At 41.4% G+C, this 20,632-nt stretch overlaps 3 protein-coding genes across 4 annotated transcripts; all 3 read left to right on the top strand.

The window, feature by feature from the left end:
* The first annotated feature begins 1,200 nt into the window (after window positions 1-1,200).
* Window positions 1,201-3,321, top strand: LOC116020891. Its single transcript, XM_031261458.1, has 2 exons — window positions 1,201-2,507; window positions 3,047-3,321. The coding sequence occupies exons 1-2, from the start codon at window positions 1,519-1,521 to the stop codon at window positions 3,114-3,116; spliced, it is 1,059 nt and encodes a 352-aa protein (XP_031117318.1). The 5' UTR covers window positions 1,201-1,518; the 3' UTR covers window positions 3,117-3,321.
* On the top strand, window positions 3,149-3,786 carry LOC116020212 (nuclear ubiquitous casein and cyclin-dependent kinase substrate 1-like). Its single transcript, XM_031260693.1, has 2 exons — window positions 3,149-3,189; window positions 3,354-3,786. Exons 1-2 carry the CDS (start codon window positions 3,149-3,151, stop codon window positions 3,784-3,786), a joined length of 474 nt encoding a protein of 157 aa, XP_031116553.1.
* A 159-nt stretch (window positions 3,787-3,945) lies between these two features.
* On the top strand, window positions 3,946-8,954 carry LOC116018726. Of its 2 annotated transcripts, none has more exons than XM_031258696.1 (2): window positions 3,946-5,070; window positions 6,076-8,954. In XM_031258696.1, exons 1-2 carry the CDS (start codon window positions 3,970-3,972, stop codon window positions 6,439-6,441), a joined length of 1,467 nt encoding a protein of 488 aa, XP_031114556.1. In that variant the 5' UTR covers window positions 3,946-3,969; the 3' UTR covers window positions 6,442-8,954. The 2 variants fall into 2 exon arrangements, with proteins under 2 accessions (XP_031114556.1, XP_031114555.1); XM_031258695.1 differs by having other exon boundaries at window positions 3,946-5,184.
* Window positions 8,955-20,632: the final 11,678 nt, after the last annotated feature.

The following is a 20,632-nucleotide window of genomic DNA, read 5'->3' as shown; positions in this document are numbered from 1 at the left end:
AATCTCAGAACTAACAACAGAATAAAGCGGAAGCATACTAATACTCAAAAGGGTGTCATGCCACATCTAGGCAAATGAAGAACGTTGGATGAGAAGACCTCCATTTCCTCAAAAGCTAAGCTATGAATCTCCGTAATCCTTTCCATTCTTCCTTCTTGGCTTAATGACTCACCATTAGTAAGGCCCTGCCTTTATCTCATCTCCCTCTCCCTGGTCTCTTTCGTTTAATGCCTACCAATATATTCTATTTATATGTACCTATAGATATACTACCTATTTAGGGTAGGGTTTCCAATTAGGGAAATGGGCTAGGCTAAACATAGCAAGTGGGTCAATCCTTTTGGGTTTGGGGTTCAAAACCAACCGCGGTCCATAGTACATACATAATTATGGGCTTAGAGTATTTGGATTCTAAAATAATAGTTTATAAGAATAGCTCATCTATAGCCCATTATGAAATAATTATAGTTGAAATAATTTTAATAATTACTTAATAGGAAAATAACCCCTTATTAAATATTTATAATAATACGGAAGTGCAGGGTATTACAGATATCCTTCTTTTCAACATGGTCTCGGATGAAATGATATATAATATCGATATGCTTCATTCTTGAGTGAAGCACATGATTATGTTTTATGTTAATAGTACTCGTGTTGTCACAATTAATGCCTACTTCGCGTGCTATTACACAATAATCCTTGAGTTGTTTAATCATCCATAAGATTTGCGCACAAAAGCTACCAACGACTATGTATTCAGCTTCAGTAGTACTCATGTATAGAGTTTTGCTTCTTGCTAAATCACGAAACGAGCCTTCACCCTAAGAATTGGCATGTCTAGAGGTGCTCTTTTTTTCAATTTTGCATCCCACAAAATCAGCTTTCGAATAACCAACTAGCTCAAAAGATTCACCCCTCAAGTACCAAAGTCGGGCAAGTTAGAAATGTGAAAGGGTTGGCTATGGTGAATCCCTATTCTCATAGGTGAAACTCCAATTCCATACATATCTTGCATAATAGGGCCCAAATCAAATAAGAGTCAAAGTAATTCCTTATTTCCACAATCACATTCATAGGGAGGCTTAAAAAGTCGAGTCCAGTATCTTGACATTGAAATGTGACATTAAGGGTGGTAATGAATTGAAAATTTTTTTCTCTCTCTAGAAATGCTCTCCCTTCTCTCTAGAATTTGACTTAGGAAAATAATTTTCTTTTTTTGAGATTTTCTCGGACAATTGCGATCCGCTTGGTGGAGGAAAGAATTTCGGCCTTATGGCCGCGAATTGAGATGGCGGAGAAAGGCGGTTTGACGACGGCATTTCCGGAGCCGTCGTGCCATGGTGATCCGGTGGTAGTTACTTCACCGGGAAAGGATCGGAAGACTCATGTGGAAGAGGCGACTTCGAATATGCCGGCTAATCATGAATCCTCAATCACATTGTGGAGTAATCTCATGAAATATTATGGAATGAAAGTGAAAAAAGAGGGGAAGGATCAGTCCATTCGGCAATTGGAATGAAAGTGAAAGAAGTTGCAATCGGAGGATTTTCAAAATCAGGAGGAGGATCCGAAGATCGAATCCAAAGGCGAAAGAGTCCAGTTGCGCGGTCATCTAGATCGTCAAGCGAGTATACTAAGATGATCAAAATTCACATCGGAAATATGGAACTACCTGTGAGCCCTGGAGTGCTTGACGATCTCATGGAGAGATCAAAAAATGGAGAAGGTGACATGGAAATACTGCTGTCAAAACATGTGATGGGGGAAATATCAAAAGCGATAAAACGAAAGACGGGAACAATGATTGATCGGTGTAAGCTAGAGACTGAGTTTGCAAAAGAGGTCGAAACTAGAATTGAAGAGCTATCGAAGCCATTGGAGGCAGAGAATCAGGAGAATGTGATCGTGGAACAGGAAAAGGGAGTTGAGTCAGAATCAAAATTGAAGGAGAAGGTGGAATCAAAAGTGGATGGAGTTATGAAACCAAAAGAATATAGGGATTATGTGATTCCAGAAAAGGAATCAAAAGAATATGCAAAGGAAGGGATGAAGCATGTGACAGTGATGAAAGGTGGGGATCCAAAAGCTAGCGTTGCAACTGGCATGGAAACTGTTTGTGAAAAGGTCCCAAAAAAAACAGAGAGGCTACCTCCTCAGAAAGGGATTTCCAAAGAAAGTGATAACATAAATAAGAAAGCTGGAGAAGGAGCAGGAGGTAATGTGAATAGATTAAACAATCAAAATGTGGGGAGGAAGGATGCAAAACAGGGACAACCAGGTTCCAGTTATGCATCCTTATTCTCTAAGGATACAGCAAAAGCAGGGGTCAGTGTTCTTACTGGCCTTGCTCAGCCAGAGATCAAAGAAAACATGACTGAAATGCACAGAGGCCTCCCAGCAATAAGTTTTGAGGAGACAGAGATTAAACAATTGAATATCATTGAGAACCACCTGTTGATTGGGAAGTTCTCATGGGGGAGACCAAGCTTGGAGGACATCAGGAGGTATTTTGATGCAAATTTCTTGTTGAAAGGGTCAATCACCATTGGGTGGATTGACCCTAGGCATATCACTTTGGCATTCTCAAATGAAGAGGATTTCCTGGAAATTTTAATGAAGGATCAGGTTCTGTTTGAAGGGAAATATCCTATGAGGATTTTCAGATGGACTCTTGGTTTCTCAACTGAGAAAGAGTCCAGTCTAGCTGCAGTGTGGGTCAAGCTACCCATGCTAAGTGCTAACCTATTCAACCTGGCTGCTTTGAAACAAATTTGTAGGCCTATTGGGAAGTTTCTGACTGCAGATCATGCAACTCTAAACTTCTCAAGGCCAAGTTATGCTAGAGTCAGGGTTGAAATAAACTTCTTGAAACCCCTAATAAAGGAGGTTTTCATTGGTTTCTCAAGGGAATCAGGGAAAGAGGATGTAGGGTACATACAAAGAATAGAATATGAAAGGGTACCCTACTATTGCTCTAAATGTTTTAAGTAGGGTCACACTAGTGACTACTGCAGAATTGGAAATCCAAGTGTTATTGGTGCAGGTACAGGAACAAGAAACCCCACCTGGGGAAGGAATACGAATCTTGTAAATGGAGAAACTATCAAGAATAAGGGTGGTCAGCCTCCTAGTCATAAGGGGGCTGATGATCATCATTGGAAGCAGGAGAATAAACAAGGGAATCAGGTGATCCAACCTGATAAAGGGAAGGGGGTAGCAAAAGAAAGTCAGCCTGAATCAAGTAGACAGGCTGAGGAAAGGGGAAAACAAGAGGGGGTGAAAATAGGAGATACAAGAGGAAAAATAAATGAGGGAAAATCTGAGATTTTGAAAGAAAACACATGGATAAGGCAGGGGTATGATCATGGGAGGGGTGGTGGGAGAAATGGAAGGGGAGGGAGAGGGGGTAGAGGGCAAGGAGGAGGAAAGGGATGGTCTGTAAAAGAAAGGGATGTTGAGGAGGAAAAAGAAGAAGGAGATTACATGAATCCTTTCCAGCCTCTGAGAAAAATTAAAGAGGAAGGGGAGGTTGGGGAGGAGGAAGATGACCCTGGGCCTTTGAGAGACAAGGATGATGAAAAGGATGAGGATTATGTGGTCTCTGACAGTGAAATCAGTGAACAAATTGAGAAAGAAAAGGAGGATAAGGAAGGGGAAATTGATATGGAGGATGAAAGGAGGTGCAAAGAATTGAATGTAACTCCTAAGGCACAGAAAGGGAAACAAAAGAAGGCTAAGGCCTCTGCTGGGAAGGGCAAGGGCTCTTCCAAGAAGAAACGATGAGTGTCATTTGTTGGAATGTGAGGGGAGTGGGCTCCCAAGGCTCCCTTCATAGGATAAAGAACTTGGTGAGGATGTTCAAGCCTAGCATCATTGGGCTGTTGCCTGTTGGAACCTTTTAGAGATGAATCAAAAATCAGCAAATGTTATGTAAATAACAAGATATGGATACTTTGGAGTGATGAGATGGATGTGCAGATGGTAGAGGTGAAAGATCAGATCATAACAATAAAAACAAAGTGGATAGGAGTGGATTCTGATATCTGGATTTCATTTGTATATGCAAATTGCAACAGGAAAATAAGAGAAGAGTTGTGGGAAGGTATAAAAACGCTAGCTGAGGGAAATGTTGGGAGAGGAAGATGGGCAGTAATGGGAGACTTTAATTGCATTTTAAATCCAGAGGAAAAGAAGGGGGGTCTTGAGTATGACATGAGGAAAAGCAAGGAGTTTCAACAATGTATTAATGAGACAGAACTAAGAGATGTAGCCTTTTATGGGAACACTTTCACCTGGTGGAATGGAAGAAATGGTGAGCAGGCAATCTGGAAGAGACTGGATAGATGTTTGGTAAATGAATGTTGGGAGAATGAATTCAGTACATATGTACAACATTTATCAAAAAGCACATCTGACCACTCACCACTGTTGATCAAGTTGGAACCACATAAGCAGTTTGGAAGAAAGCCATTCACATTTCTGAATGTATGGTGTGACCATGAACAATTTCAAGAAGTGGTCAGGAGGACTTGGGAGGAGAAGGTGCAGGGAAATGCAATGTATACCTTCATGATAAAGCTTAAGAGATTGAGGGCAGTCCTGAAAAAGTGGAACTGGGAGGTCTTTGGGGATATATTTGCAAAAATCAAAAAATTAGAGGGAAGGGTGATGGAGGTGGAGGGTGAGATGCAGGACTGCTATACTGAGGAAAATGTGATAAAATATAGGAGGGCACAAGCTAAGTTGCAAAAACAGATAGTAGTTGAGGAGAAATTTTGGCAACAGAAATCACATTCTAATTGGGTAGTGGAAGGTGAAAGAAACACAAAATATTTCCATGGGATTGTGAGGGAGAGAAGGAAAAAGCAATATATACACAAGATAAAAAATGAAGAGGGGCTGTGGGAGGAGGAGCAAGAGAGAATAGCTGAGCTGGCTGTGGAATATTTTCAGGAATTGTACACAGAAGGGGAGGTGGAAACTAACCTTGAAGCTTATGATTGTTTGCAGGGATTGGTAACTGAGGAAGACAATGAAATGCTAACCAAAATGCCAACAATGCAGGAGGTAAGGGATTGTGTGTTTAGTATGAAGGCTGAAAGTGCTGCAGGGCCTGATGGCTTTGGTGGAGGTTTCTACCAAAGCTGTTGGGAGATTGTGAAAGATGATCTATTCAATCTGGTAAGGGATTTTTTTCAAGGCAAAGCCCTAACTAGGGCTGTGACTCATACTGCAATAGTGCTTATTCCCAAGGTGTCTAATCCAGCAAACTTTGCTCAGTTTAGGCCCATAAGCTTAAGCAACTATTGCAATAAATTCATAACCAAAATCATGGTCTTAAGGTTGTCATCTGTCCTTGTCAGAGTGGTTTCTCCTTATCAAGCAGGATTTATCAAAGATAGAAATATAATTGATAACATTCTGCTTGCTCAGGAGCTATTCTTAAGTTAGACATGAACAAGGCATACGATAGGATGTCTTGGAAGTGTGTAACCACTGTGATGGGGAAGTTGGGTTTCAGTAGGGGTTGGATTGATTTAGTGCAAAGGGAAATTGGGAACATTTGGTACTCAATTATTGTGAATGGAGCTCAACATGGTTTCTTTCATGCTACAAGGGGATTGAGGCAAGGTGACCCATTGTCACCAAGCCTCTTTGTCCTTGCAGCTGAATTGTTGTCTAAGCTGATAGCTCAGAATGGAGCCCCTTTCACACAACCTGCAAAAGGCCCCCAAATCCACCATTTGGCATTTCCTGATGATATGGTGCTTTTCACATCTGGAAAAGGGGGTGCCGTTAAAAAAACCATGGAGGTCTTGGGAGTGTATGAAAGCCAATCAGGACAGTTGGTTAGCAAAGAGAAGAGTGCATTCTTTATGCATCCTCAAGGGCTCTAGTGAAGCTGTTAACAGAGTCAAAAGAATAACAAAATATCAGAAAAAAGACTTCCCTTTCACATACTTAGGATGTCCTATATATATGGGAAGGAAGAAGATATCTCTCTTTTCAACTTTAATTGCAAAAATCTCTGCCAAATGTGGGAAGGTGATCTTGATAAAATATGTTTTGCAGGCAATACCTTCACACATGTTCTATGCCATTGGTCCCCCTAAAACAGTGATAAAGAAGATTGAAAAACTCTTAGCAGATTTCTTTTGGGGGACCATTGATGGCAAGGCAAAATACCACTGGAGCTCATGGAGCAATCTGGCAAAACCAATAAAGGAGGGAGGTGTAGGGCTGACTAGCTTGTCTGAGGTGATTGAGGCAGTTGGGATGAAGCTTTGGTGGCATTTCAGGGCTCATAAGTCTCTCTGGGGTGATTTTCTGAGGGCCAAATACTGCAAGAGAGCACATCCTGTGTGTAAATCTTGGCAGTATGGGGACTCTCAAGTTTGGAGAAGAATGCTAGATTGTAGAGAGAAGGCTGACCAGTAGATTGGTTGGAGGGTTGGTGAGGGTGATGTGAGTGTATGGTGGGATAACTGGGGAGGGGAGGGAGCTATAGGCAGGCTGTTTGAAATTGAAGGAAAGAGTCAGCCAAAAACAACACTGAAGGAGCTTTGGCAGGATGAGGAATGGAGGGTGGATGGGCTGAATGCACAAACTCAACATATGTTGCAGAGCATAAGGTTAAGACCAAATGAAAAGGAGCAGGCTTTTTGGAAGTTAAATAAAGGTGGGAACTTTACATTGGCATCTGCAAAAAAGATGATCAGACAGCAGAACACAGGAGGGAGGAGATGTTCTGGTATAAACAATGTTGGGCAAAGGAAGTGCCATGGAAGAAGTCTTTCCTTGCATGGAGGGTGTTTAAGAAGAAGATTCCAGCTGATGATATATTGAGAAGGTTTGGATATCAGGTAGTCTCAAGGTGCTCTTGCTGTGCACAGCCTGGGTATGGCAGTCTGCAACACATGTTCTGTACAGGGAGGACTGCAACACATGTATGGGAATTCTTTGCAAAATCACTAGGCTTTAGAATTCAGATGAGAGGATTAAGACAAGTCTGTTATCAATGGTGGAAGGAAAAACCTAAGAATAGAATGATCAGATTCCTTGCTCATAAATTGCCTATTGTGATTTTATGGGAACTATGGGTTCACTATAATCCGTGTAAGTATGGTGGGGAAACACCTTCTGTAGCAAGAGTGATTTTTAAAGTGACTAGAGACATGGTGGACTGCATAATGAGAAAATGGCCTAGTTGGGAACCATTCCCACCTAATTGGTCATACATTTTGAAAAGGGCAGAGGGTTTCAAGTGCACCAAAATTGTGAAGAGCTCTAGTTGGTGTAAGCCAGCTAAAGGATGGGTGAGAATTAACATTGCTAAGAAAGAGGAAGGGTGTAGTTTCTTTATTAGGAACGCAAAGGGTGAATTTGGGTTAGCAGGAGTATATGCTGGGGAGGGGGACTTGATAGGGCAGGTGCTAGGAGACTGTTGGGAATGGTGCAAAAAGATGGGTTTAGGGCAAATTGAAGTTGAATTGGAAGAGAGACAGGAAAGGGAGGTACTGTATGGTCTTAGAGTGGAATGGAGAAAATGTAATAAGGAAGTGAATTGTGTGGCTCATTGGCTCTTGGAAAAATGCTTGGGGCAGAACATTATCTTTAAAAAGGTAACAGCATTACCAAGAGGCTTATTGTTACTTTTAAGCTTGGAAGGTTTTCCACACTTTAGCTCACTGCCAGGTGTGGATTATGTTCCCATTATTGAGAAGGAGCAAGTGAAGCAGATGATGCATTTAGTCTGAATGGACTGAGTGTAGGGATCTGCTGTTGATTTATCAAGAACCCTGGTCTGCAAAGGAGTGCAACAGGTGCAGCAGCTGATGTTGATTTAGGCTAATGAGGGTTGCAATCACTCTGGTTGTAAATCTGAGGCAGTAATGCTGATGAGGGGAGGATCACAAAAATTACTCACCTGAGGCAAACAAGAGAAGAAATCAACAACAGGTCTTAGGATGGAGATCTGTTTACTGGTGCAGCTTTGGAGTGAAATTGTAGATGCAGCTACCACAATCTGAAGAATCAATGATAAATCTGAAAGATGGGAATGCAGCAGCAGCACTAGCAACATGTGTAGGCTCTTAACACCTTTCCTTTCACATTTGGCTACTAACCTTTGCAGCAAGATAGCTCTGCCTGGTATTGCAGCAGAGGGAGTACCTAAGACCTGGGAGGGTATGTTGGGGGTTATGGGTGCTTGCTTGTGTGTGCTAGATGTCTTTTGTCCAGTACAGCATGTCCACAAGACTGGGAGTGCTTATTGGGCTATCTAATAGGAGTAAGGTGAATCTGTGAGGTATATGTTTAAAAAAAACAAAAGAGAAAGAAAAAGAAAGATGACAAAAGTGAAAAGAAAAAAGAAAAAAAAGAAAGCAGAATGCAATGAAAAGAGAAAAACAAAATAGAAAAAATAGAAAAGAAAAAAGGAAAACAGTTATGAGAAAGGAAAGGAAAATAGGAGGGAGTGAGGGAGTTGATCCATTGCTTGGGGGAGAGGTGCAACAGCTCAGCCTGCAAAATCACAGAGATCTGTGAAGACTGAGCTGTCTCTTCCTTTAAGGGTGGTGGTTAGGATAGGTCATTGCTTAGAGAGACATGTCACATGCTTCCTTTTGGGAACATACAGAGATCTGTACAAAGGGAAGCAATGTCATCTTTAAGGGTGGTTGGGGGAGGTTATTGCTTAGAGGTTTGGCACAAAGGGTGCTCTTGGATAACATACAGAGCTTCTGTACCAGGAGGACTTGCTAGATCTCTAAGGGTAACACTCATATTAGGATGTCTAAGGGCATCAATCCTAGCTTGATGTACAGGACAAGGACCATGGATATCTATTGTTGCATGCTTGATTTTTATGAATGAAATGGACCTTGTTTGACTAAGGATGCTCTCTTGAAAGCAAAGGCAGGGCTACCTTGATGAAGAGGTAAGGGTTGAAATGTGAAAGGAAGAAAGAGGAGAGGGGGCATATGGGGTTGGTGTTGTTGTTAGTTTACCCAATTTGGGCTTGTCTTTGATCACTTGTTAGATACATGAATTGTTTACCCAAATATTGGGCTTGTATGTTGTATGGCCAAATTGGTCACTTATGTTTTGTGACCACTTTTGGGTCATTTGTAGAACAAGTTTTGTGATGGAATGAAAAAAAAAAAAAAAAGAAAAAAGTACCAAAGTCTAACACTTTGCGTTCTCGTGAAGTATCTTAAAATTTTCTTAGCTGCACTCAGACGACTTTCCTTAGGATTGGCTTGAAAACAGGTGAACACTCCTGCAACGAATGATATATCTAGATGGCTCGCTATATGATACAGTAACGAACCAATAATGCCTCTATACTTGGTTTGATCTACTTCCTTACCTTCATTGTCTATATCCATACGCAACGAAGTGTTCATTGGAATCTTTACTAAGGACTTCCCATCAACACCAAATTTCTTGATGAGGTCCTTAGTATGTTTTACTTGATTTATAAAGATTCCTTATGGACCTTGTTTGAATTGAAGTCCAAGAAAATAGTTGAGTTCTCCCATCATGCTCATCTCAAATTTTCCTTGCATGAGTTTTGAGAACTTTTCACATAAACTTGGATCTGTGCTCCCAAAGATAATATCATCCACATAGATTTGTACCAATAGTATATGCTCATAATCCTTGATTCGAAAGAGGGTTTTATCTGCTTGTCCCTTCGAGAATCCACAATTAATAAGAAAACACGAGAGAGTATCATACCAAGCCCTCGACACCTGTTTCAATCCATACAAGGCCTTTCTTAGTTTGTAGACTTTGTCCATACCCAACTCCGAATGAAAACCAAGAGGTTGTTCAGCGTATACCTCTTCTTCTAAGAGTTCATTGAGAAAGACACTTTTGACGTCCACTTGGAATACCTTGAAATCATTGAAAGTAGCATAGGCATGAAAAATTCAAATTGCTTCTAGTCTTGCCACGAGTGCGAAAGTTTCATCAAAACCGATACCTTCTTCTTGACAATATCCTTTGGCAACAAGACAAGCCTTGTTCCTAACAATGACTCCTTGTTCGTCCATCTTGTTCCTAAAGACCCATGTTGTCCCATTGACATTTTGGTGAGTAGGCCTGGGAACTAGCTCCCATACCTCGTTCCTTGCTAACTGATGGAGCTCTTCTTGCATGGCAGTGACCCAATCTGAATCATCAAATGCTTCCTCCACAATCTTCGGCTCGATCTGTGAGAGAAAACATGTCATCATACATTCACGAATTGATGCTTGAGTTCTTACGGCATCTCTGACATCTCTAATAACTTGCTCTTGGAGGTGATTCCATAACCACCTTAGATTTGGTTAAAAAGTCGTTGGTGGTGCTGTGACACCCCAACTTTTCACAAGCTGAGATAGGTATAACTTAAACATAACAGCTATATATCTCAGAAACTAAACATAGCATAGCGGAAGCATATATATAACCTCAAGGGTGTCACATCACACCTAGGTACAATCCATCCTAGGTGCACATGCTAAAAATAAAAAAACAAAACATAAATCCTCAAAACATCATAGTAACAACTAGTCAAGGTACATAATCCGAAACAAAGGCACATAACACCCGAAAGGAAACTAAACATCATCTAGTCTAAGCAAGCATAACATAGCTCTAGCGCGCTTACGGCTTAGACTACTCCATACCTAGAAAACATTTAGAAAACCATTAGCAAAAGAATGCTAAGCAACCACCACTCACACTCGTGAGAACATACATAATATAATACATAATATAATAAGTTGGTAAATAGGTTTACACACACGTATAGAATATATACTCCAATGAATTGTTCTTCGTTTAAATCAGAGACTCAACAACAATAAGCTGAATAAGTCACAAACCAAGACTCTTCCAACGAAACAAACATCCAAAACGAATGCATAAGACATCAAGTCTATACACAAGGTACCAACTGAATCACAATTCCAACAGAATGAATGCAAGGGAACCAACCAAACCGACATATCAAGGAATAACAGATACCAACTGAGGTACAACCTCTACCAAATGACCACAAGGAAACCAATCCTACCATCATACAAAAGATAAGCACCAAACTACCATCCCCAAATCACGATAATAACCTTAAGACCAACCACCATATCTATATCAAAAACGGAGGCAATAAGCACCACTACAGGGGCATACGAGCCCATTATCACAGAGGCACACAAGCCCATTATCACAGAGGTACCCAATTCCCAATCATAGAGGCACACGAGCCCAAATACAGAGGTATACAATACCCTCCCAATACCAACCACATATAGACGATAATTCCACCAACTAAAACCCAAGGTTACCAAAGATTCAACAAGAGAAAAAATGCTCATAAGGACTCAAGATCCCCACATACCAACTCAGATTCACCCACACAAATCACCCACCAACAGTGTTCATCTCACAATATGAACACAGTGCATACTCAGGATAGTAATCAAAGAATAAACGAATGATACTAACTCAAGAGATCAAGATAATGTTGCTCAGTACACATTCCAGAATCAAAAGGAATCAAACAGAGTTCAAAAGACCTCGAAACAGACACTGATCAGAATACTAGTAGACCTAGCGGAACACAGCAACGGATCGTCCTGGTTCGTTAAATTGCACCGCAAGAGCAGACGGAGAGGTTCACGGAACTCACCTCTCCGCCACACCATTCCGCCCTTACACTTGCGGAACACATTGGCGGGACACATTATACCGCCAATGTGCACCGTAAGTGCACCCCCAACGCACAAATTCTAGAATCGAAACAAAATACACGATGAATCATTCCAGAATACAAATCATGTTCGGAATACTCAATTTACACATCTCAGAAGCCAATAAATCATGTAATCCATAACAAGAAATACTCATACACATCTATATACAAAGGATGATGAACACAAGTCCAACAATCCACAAATAAAGGTTCACAGACCATCAAACAAAGCTATAACCCAAGAAATTTACAGGATTCCAACACCAAATCATATACATGTAGATCAAGAGTGTAAAATAGGTTTTAGTGAGACATGATAGTTACCTCTTGGAGCCCTTCTCAACCAAGCAATCCTCAATAAACCTCACAAAGTACCACCTCCTTCTTGATCATCTTTTTCCCAAGAAAGATCCCCAAAAGAATATGATGAGAACTTATATAAGGCTATGAAAACAAGATGATAAAAGATGCCTTCCTAAGGAGAAACACTTACCCAAGTGCTATAGATCCTAAAAGAGCAATCTTGACTTGAAATCTTGAAGGATGAAGTGTAGGATATGCTCAGGGTTCTTTAGAGATGAAAGGAGTAGGATGAAATGTATTTTGCAGGAAAAAGGAAAGAGAGATAGGGTTGTAAGTACAAGACTTTTATATGAGTAGGGAAAATCATTACATATATCATGTATGTATCATATTAGGGTATTAAAACAAAACATGGGCTTATTTATAAGAAATGGGTCATCCATACCCAATATTAATTTAATGGATATAAATATGGTCCTTCTAATGATCGGGCCATTACATAATTATTATACTTGTAAGGAATAGAAAGGGTCCAATTAAAGAACATCCCTTACAAAATTAATTTGAGGAAATTGGGGCTTGGAATAAATAAATAATTCCGGATGGGAAAATATATATCTATAAGAAGGTCGGAGCCCAATTAAATTAATTTAATTGCACGGTCATCAATTACCGGGTTTTAAGGATTGAATGCAATACGGGGTATTACAGGTGCTTTTTCGTCTACTTCATGAATATTAGATAAAGATGCATTTTCCAATGTCTTGGGCCCCACTGGCTCGATTGACTTAACATTGAACGGCTCGGGCATATAGATTTTTCTTGGTAGACGAATTGAAATTTCTTCCAGTTTGGGTTCGAAGTCTCGACACCCTTCGACTTCATTCTCAGTTCATCTAGTTTATGAGCCTTTGCATGAATCTGGTTGATTTTGTACACATAGATTAACCATTCCTTGTGATATTTTCTCAACATCTTGGCTCGTCGATGATTCATCAAATACAACATGGATGGATTCCTCTACCACCATGGTTCGTTTATTGAGAACACGAAAGGTTTTGCTCACAAATGAATATCCTAAGAATAGCCCTTCATTAGCTCTTTATCAAAAGACTTGAGATAGGTTTTTCCGTTGTTCTGAATAAAACATTTGCTACCAAAAACATGAAAGTACCTCACAACTGGCTTTTTGCCTTTCCATAGTGAGTAGGGAGCGATCCCATTAACTTTGTTGATAATGGATTGGTTTTGAGTGTAACATGCCGTGTTAACAACTTCGGCCCAAAACCTTTTAGGCAAACTAGGTTGTGTTTTAGCTTAAATTTGATTGATCATACTATTTATATTTCGTGCCATTATGAAATGAGCAGGTGATATAACGGGAGTGTTTGGTCACTCTTATCTTTCACATTTTCTTGTGCTTAGCTTATGCCACAAACAAGATGATGATTGTATGGTTGATATTGTCCCTAGCTAAAGGATGGGGCAAAGGCTTTTGATGATGATATATTTGAAGAAAGGCTTTGCAAAAAAGGTAGTTTACTTCTTTATCCTTTATATTCTTGATTCTTGAAGCCCCGATTCTTATTTTTAAAGTGTGGAAAAAGGCCTTTGTGCATAAATATGCATTTTATAGTTCATTTTTGCTTGCATTAATTGTCATTACAATCCTATGTCAATTCTTCCACCCGGTGTTTAAAGTGAACATCAAGGACGATGTTCATTCTAAAGTGTGGAAAGAACGCGCAATGTGCTCAAATGTGAAAGTTGTGTGTCTATGGAGAAGTGTGTCATTATTCATATCATTTTGGAAATGTGATTTAATCATGTGTCAAATAGTTCAATTTGTGGAATATCCTTGGTAGTTACCTCTTTACACCAAGTGAGCATTGTATAGAAACCCATTAGGTTTATATTTTTGAATGCTTGGATGATATTCACCTTTTATTTTGGTTGGACCATAGTCAAAGAGCTCTCAAATTGTGACTGTGTACAGTCCAACTTGAGAAAGATAATTGAAGTGAGACCTGGAGTTAGACAAATCTCGGTATGGCATAGAGCAAAAGGAGAGCTTTGGCAAGGAATATGAGTGAATCCCTTCTCCCAAGTAGGAGGCATGGCGGGCTGTTAAGGGAAGGAAAAAATAATAAAAAGAAAAAGAGCCAAAGTATGGCCACCCCAATGAGAGGAAAGATACAAGGGAAGCCGTTAGGATTTGGAGCAACTATTGCATAGTTTTAAAAAAAGCGTAGAGCTCTACGTAAAGTCAGTTATCCCAACGACGTTATCTGATAATCGCCAAAAGTAGTTCGGAAAAGGTTCGATTTGAGTATTAAATGCAATGTTTTATGCCCAATTGTGATCAATTAATGCGTAATGAGCTTTGATGTGTTTATTCTTGCAAAACTCTACTTTATGTTGTGTTTCGAAGCCATTTTCGCAGGATAAGACAAGCGGGCCAAAGGAAGAAGCAACGAAGAAATGAAGCGGACACAGAAGGCCCACGCCTCTCCCACGCGTGGGGCTGGCAAGTAACAATTGCAATGTGGTTCCACGCCTAGCCTCCACGCGTGGAGCTGGCGTGGCAGGCGTCATTATGGGCAATTTCTAGATTTGGCTTTGTGGAGACTATTTGAAGCAAACCCCAACATTTTTGGGGGGATCCAACTCCTAATTTTATATCTGATTTCTGTCTTCTTCCCTTAGGGGATTTTCCCCTTAGTTCTAGATCTTTAGGTAGGGAGTAGAATTAGATCTACAGTTTGCTTTTGAAATTGGAAGATCGAAGTGTAATTGAGTTCACTCCTTAGATTGGTAATCTCTACTCTACTTTTGCAATTCCGTTAATTCCAATTAAAAATTTAATTTGATTTTATTGATGTTATGCTTTGTTTTGCTTTTATGATTTTGATGCCGATTGGCTAGATTAGATTAGGGGATTGGATGTCCCAACCTAGTTATTGTGATTGATTTGATGAAATTCTTCCATTGATTGTAGAAATGTTGAATTAGGGTTCTAATGTCTTGTGTGGTTGATGATTGTTTTGATTTGCTTCTATTTCCGGCTGGGATAGATAGCAGAGTTAGGGGAAGTGTAGATTGTGCGATAGCGGATCTATATGAGTCCTAATCGGCCACATCCCTGTCCTTGGTCCGGAAGGATGAGGTCCGGGAGGAGTGGTAGACCAAGTGTTCGATAGAATGCCCCATCCGATTAAGGAACCGGGAGTCTGGAGTGTGACGCCACCCGGTAATTGTCCCGTGGGATCCCTTGATTGAGCCCGAGTCAAATTGTCTAAAATCCTCGTAGTAGGATCAAACACGAAGCCATGATAGGATATCCATCTCCTTGTTTATTTTCTTGTTTTTCTTAGTTTTGCCTTTGTTCTCTTTCTTTATGATTTATTATTTAGCTTGTGATTCTTGTACCATTTGCATTCATTTTATTGCCTTGTGATTCTTGTAAATCTTGCCTCCTAACATCCTAAATGCCAACACTTAATTCGATTCTAGTTTGTCGTTCTTGAGAACACGACACTCGGGGAACTTCTTCTTCATTTTACCACCCTCTTACACCTCACCACAAACTACTACATCAAAATGGCGTCGTTGCCGGGGATGGCAAACGGTATTTGAATTGTGTTTTGACATTTAGGGCGGTTTTTGTTAAGAGTTCTTGAATTGCTTTCTTTTTGCTTATTTTTTTTCTCTTATTTTGTTACTCGATTTGGAGAAGTGAGCAATTGTCTTTGCATATCTTGTGGCTCACTTGCAACTACTTCTAGTTGCAAAGAATTGTCGTTGGCTAAGCTTTGTGCAGGGAATTTTTGTTGAAAATCAATTGAAAGCTTACCAATGAGTTCTTACATGAATCTCCATGGTTATCCACACCATGGAGGACAACCTTTTAGGACTATTCCACAATACCACGAGGATATTTGGTACATCGGTCCACGAGGTTTATGCACATGCACGTGGACTTAAGAGTTCCCATGTTTAGCTTTCGATAAAGTAAGTCGGCTTACATGGGATCGTGAAACTCCCTAGGTCTTTTAATTTCCGGGGCACGTTCTTATGTAATATAGTAGAGCACTCTTCTCAGAGTACTACGGTTTCTGACTCAACTAGCTTCTTTTTGTTAGATAATAGATCTTTGAGAAACTTGGCATACCTCGGCATCTCTCCTAGTGCATCCATGAAAGGCATATCAATATGAAGTTGTCGTAGCATTTGGAGGAATTTGTCATACTTTTCATTGTTGATGTCAGTCTGGAATTGTTGTGCGAAGGGAAGTCGTGCTTTAGGAATTGGTGGACAATCTTGCACTACCTCCTTCCCCTTCTTGGGACGTTGTACTGAAGTTTCTTCCTCTTCATCTTTCTTATTCTAATCTTTCTTAGCTTCGGGGGGTTTATCTTCCGTCCTTGGCTCCTCATTAGTTGTAGTCTTCTTTGGTGGTGGAGTAGCCTCGAGAAGTGCCTTCCCACTCCTCAATGTAACGGCATGAACATCCGTTTCTTCTTGTGTTTGCATCATTTCCATCATCTTGGCAAGGGTGTTCACATTTTGAAGAGGTTAAAGTGTTTATTGGCGAAGCTCTTGTATTTCTCCCATCATTTGTTTCATCATGGCCTCCTTGCTTTACAAGAAAAATAGTTTTTAGTGACAAAAAATTAGTGACGGTTGGAAAAACCCCTCACTAAATGTATTATTTTTTGCATAGTTTTTGTGAGGGTTAAAAATTACTCTCTCTAAACGTTTATGATTTAGTGATGAAATTTTAATTTTATACTTATTTTAAAAATATACCCTTACTATTGATACAAAAGATATTGTTACTCTCACTATTGATGTTTAAAAATTATCTCACTAAAATTTACTTCCCACCAAATACTTAGCAAAATTTTCCCTCTTCCATCTCACTAAAATATACTTCGTTTAAGCTTAACCCTAGGGGGATAGCTTTCGATTCCCAATTCCCTTTCTGGCTCTCTGTCTCTCGTTCTCCCATCGATGCCGGTCGCCACTACATCAACGCTGGCCTCCACCTCTGCATCGACGCCGATCGCCGGCCTCACTCCCTCGCCATCCGCGTCTGGTCAGCTTTTGCAGTAGTCTCTACATCAGCGCCGCCTTCTGCAGTGTGCCTCTGGTCGTCTCTCTACCTCGCCGTCCTTACTCCCTCTGGCAGCTCTGCGGTGGTCATTGGTAGTCTGTAGCACTGCGGCTCTACTTCTTTGTCTCCGGTCGTCTGCATAGGTGGCTACTGGCTAGGTTAGTTTGCAATTTCTATTTGCTATTTAAGTTTGCAATTTGAAACCTATTTAAGTTCTATGAAGTAGTAGAAACTTAGAAATAGTTTGTTCTCCCTTGAAACTTAGCTATGAGAATATGTTAGCTACTTGCTAGTGTTGCTGTAAATATGTTGCAATGTATGCCTAATACAGTTAAATCTTAACTAGACTTCCTCATGGACAGTTCGATCTGTTAAGAGTATTATTGCTATGCCATTCCACATTGCAGTGGCTGTTGAGATCAGATAAGGCCTCCCTTGTGTGTCTATTAAAGATAAGACCAACAAGTTAGCCAGACGGTCATTTGGAACCGGTACTCTGTCGGCGAGGTTGTTGATTAGGAGGAGAAGTGACAGTAGCAGTCGGGCTCGCCCCAATAATCAAAGGGGCCAGAGGGCGAAGAGTTGATAGAGGCGGATTCAAGGCAGTTGAGGTAGAGGCCGAGGCTTTGTCCTTGTCTGTAGCAAAAGCTTGGGATTCTTGACGAGCTTGGTGGCTGGCGCGGCAGTCGGCCATCTCATCAAACGAGTATTGGGAGTCGGAGGAGGAAGAGGAGGTAGAAGATATTTCAACTAGGATGTGTTGACCCTTGTCACCGATCTCTGCGTCGGCGTCGACTTGCACGGGGTTATCTTTGGAAGACTTCTCAAAGTCGTCGTTCCCTGAAAAAAAACGTATGGTTAAGCGGAGTATTTGGGAGAGGCAGCAAAAAGAAATAAGGCGAGCAACATGTGGTGACCGCCCCTTTAGGCAATAAACTGGCGCGATCAAGTGCCTTCAGACGAGACCAACGCTTGGCTGGGACCGACTGCATGCCCTTCAGCATGGCCATAGACTTGGCTGTCTCCGCATCACAAGGTGGTCTCTTAGTCAAGCCAAAATAAGAAGGAATCTAGAGGAGAGGGAAGTCGAATGCGTTATGGGGAGAGGTAGGACGAACAAAAGAGAACTCCCTCTTCAACTTCTTTAGAGAGTCGGACAAACCGGTCAGTATGCAGCAGCCTCTCCTCCGAGAAATTTGAATGAATCCCAAGGCAGGATTGCCTACCTTCGAGACTCGGAAGAGTTTGTTGAAGAGGAAAATGGTAGGGGAAAGACCGAGTGTGGCACACACACTCAAGAAGCACTTAAGGAGGCGGTGGGAGTTGGGGACGAGTTTCCTTGGAAGGACTCAGAAATAACGAAAGAAGGTGGACAAGAAAGGATGAAGTGGAACTCGGAACCCATATTGAACCAACCTATAGTGGATTCCGATAAAACCACTAGGAGGCAGATTAGTGACATATCGATTGCCGGCGTCCAAGATAGCGGCGAAGGGCCCCAACAATGATCTCATGAGATCGAGCCCATCGGCGGAAGGAGTAGAGTTATAGTCAATGGGGGGGGGGGGTCTAGGGCTTCAGACCAACCCTGAGCTAGAATAATGCCGAGGCGTGAAACTGTATCGGCGTCATTTAGAGCAAGGTTCAAGGGATTAGCTGGAGGGGCGTCGACTCGAGCAACAAGTAGAGCTGAGGGATTATGAGTAACCCCGACACGAGGGCGTGAAGAGGAGGCCATGAGTAAAAGAGGAGAAGGAAGTCGAATACCAACCTGACTAAGGAAGAAATATGACGGTGGAGGGTGACAGAGTAATAGTGGAGAAATGATAGAGGAACGATGAAGAGACGATGGAAAAGCGACGGAGAGAAGAAGCGACGGCGGTGAAAGCGTTTGACTGCGGTGAAAAAGAAGAGTGAAAAAGGAGGTGGAGTATTTTTAGGCGAGGCAGGAGGATAAGATGGGGACACGTGGCGATAATCCTCTAGCGGATGGGCAAGGGATGTGACAGTTGAAAGGCTAGGAAGCGTACGTGGGAAGCTTAGAAATGGCATTTAGGAAGGAAGTTAAAAGGGTGAGAGAAAATTAAAGGCGGGAATGGGAAAAGTCAAAGGAATTCAAAATAAGAAGACAAAAGGGTTCCACGTTAAATGGAATCCCTAAAGGTAAAAGCCCATGGTTGGCCAGCCAAGGTCCGAGTCATTAAATAATCAAGACAGTAGCATAGAAAGTCGGTCGAGAACCCTTTGAAAAAAGGGAGATGACCCTACACTAGTGAAGGGTCAAACTAAGGCAGCAGACCCAAGGTATAGGTCAAGTTGACCTGGAAGTACAAAAGTTATGGACGTTCCCCAAAGTGGGGGGAATCATCACTCGACCTCCTTGAAATAAGGAGCTGGAATATAAAGAAGTCGGCGAGCAGACTCAAGAGTCAATCTTTCAAAAGAGAAAGAGCACAAGTTAAAAGGAAACTTTTTATTTATAACTGCATTACATCATGGACAAGGATTACACCAAACTTGATCCTTATCTTCCTTGGGAGGTCGGGTAGTGTGTTCAGAAGAGGCAAGCGAGGTTCGCGGTTGAGAGACGGGGATTGCCCATGGAAGGTAGTTGCGCACCTCTTCCCAGAAAAGTGCACTAACCGGATGTGCTCCAGTCAGGGTGCCACGGTCGACCATGTTCTGAATCTCTGCCAGGAAGTTCACATAGTCAGAGTTGTAGTCGGGATCGAGAGGTGGCTCTTCCTCACGTTCGGGCTCATAAGGCACAACAACCTATCCCTCTTCTTCAGACGAAATCACCAGCGGATCCTCCGCCAAATCCCTAGTCACATGACTGCCCTGGGCGACCTTCTTGCTTTCTAGTTCAACAAGCCGGCAAGACGAGCGTCTCTAGTTGAGAGGAAACACCTTTCTTAGATCCCATGATTCCTGCAGAAGAATGTTAAAAAGTGTGCATAAGTAGGTGGTACATTGCATTATTTATAGGGGCATACACGCTTAGAAGCTCGTGCGCAGAATAGTACTTGAGATCCTGCATGTCATGATGATGATGTGACCATGTCAGATTTATCTTCTCCATAAAAGATAAGGATAAAGGATTTACTGCAAGTGATTAGACATGATATGGGACGTCTAGGAGTAACCTTGGGAACCCCAACAAAGTAGGCTAGGAAGCTGGGATAGTCAAGTCGGAAGAAAAGACTAATGAACTAGTCGGGATACTTTCCCAAGTCGTGCTTAGCGTAACTCGGGAAATTGAGGGACTAGATGATGGGCGGTGAGAAATTGAATACTCGGAAGAAGAGGACGACCGATCTGGAATGACTCAAGGTGGAAAGAGTACGCTTAGAGAAGATCGACTATAAGAAAGAGACGGCTTAGACGTTGAGCGGGTCGACCGATGGGTGGTCGACCGACGTTTAGGGATGAATGAGTGGAAGAGAATACATGAAGATGATAAACTA

Source organism: Ipomoea triloba, chromosome 5, assembly GCF_003576645.1.
Source record: "Ipomoea triloba cultivar NCNSP0323 chromosome 5, ASM357664v1".
Lineage (NCBI taxonomy): Eukaryota > Viridiplantae > Streptophyta > Magnoliopsida > Solanales > Convolvulaceae > Ipomoea > Ipomoea triloba.
The sequence above is the reverse complement of the archived record's forward strand: the minus strand, read 5'-3'. Positions and strand labels throughout refer to the sequence as shown.

What these genes read in the sequence shown, in the direction of transcription:
- LOC116020891 (XM_031261458.1), top strand. Translation starts at nt 1,519, where the DNA reads ATGAAAGTGAAAGAAGTTGCAATCGGAGGATTTTCAAAATCAGGAGGA. An exon ending in AGCTTGGAGGACATCAGGAG is followed by an intron (nt 2,508 to 3,046) that starts GTATTTTGATGC and finishes TTATTGGTGCAG; the next exon opens with GTACAGGAACAAGAAACCCC.
- LOC116018726 (XM_031258695.1), top strand. Translation starts at nt 3,970, where the DNA reads ATGGATGTGCAGATGGTAGAGGTGAAAGATCAGATCATAACAATAAAA. An exon ending in AAGATGATCTATTCAATCTG is followed by an intron (nt 5,185 to 6,075) that starts GTAAGGGATTTT and finishes TATGTTTTGCAG; the next exon opens with GCAATACCTTCACACATGTT.
- LOC116020212 (XM_031260693.1), top strand. Translation starts at nt 3,149, where the DNA reads ATGATCATCATTGGAAGCAGGAGAATAAACAAGGGAATCAG. An exon ending in AGAATAAACAAGGGAATCAG is followed by an intron (nt 3,190 to 3,353) that starts GTGATCCAACCT and finishes CACATGGATAAG; the next exon opens with GCAGGGGTATGATCATGGGA.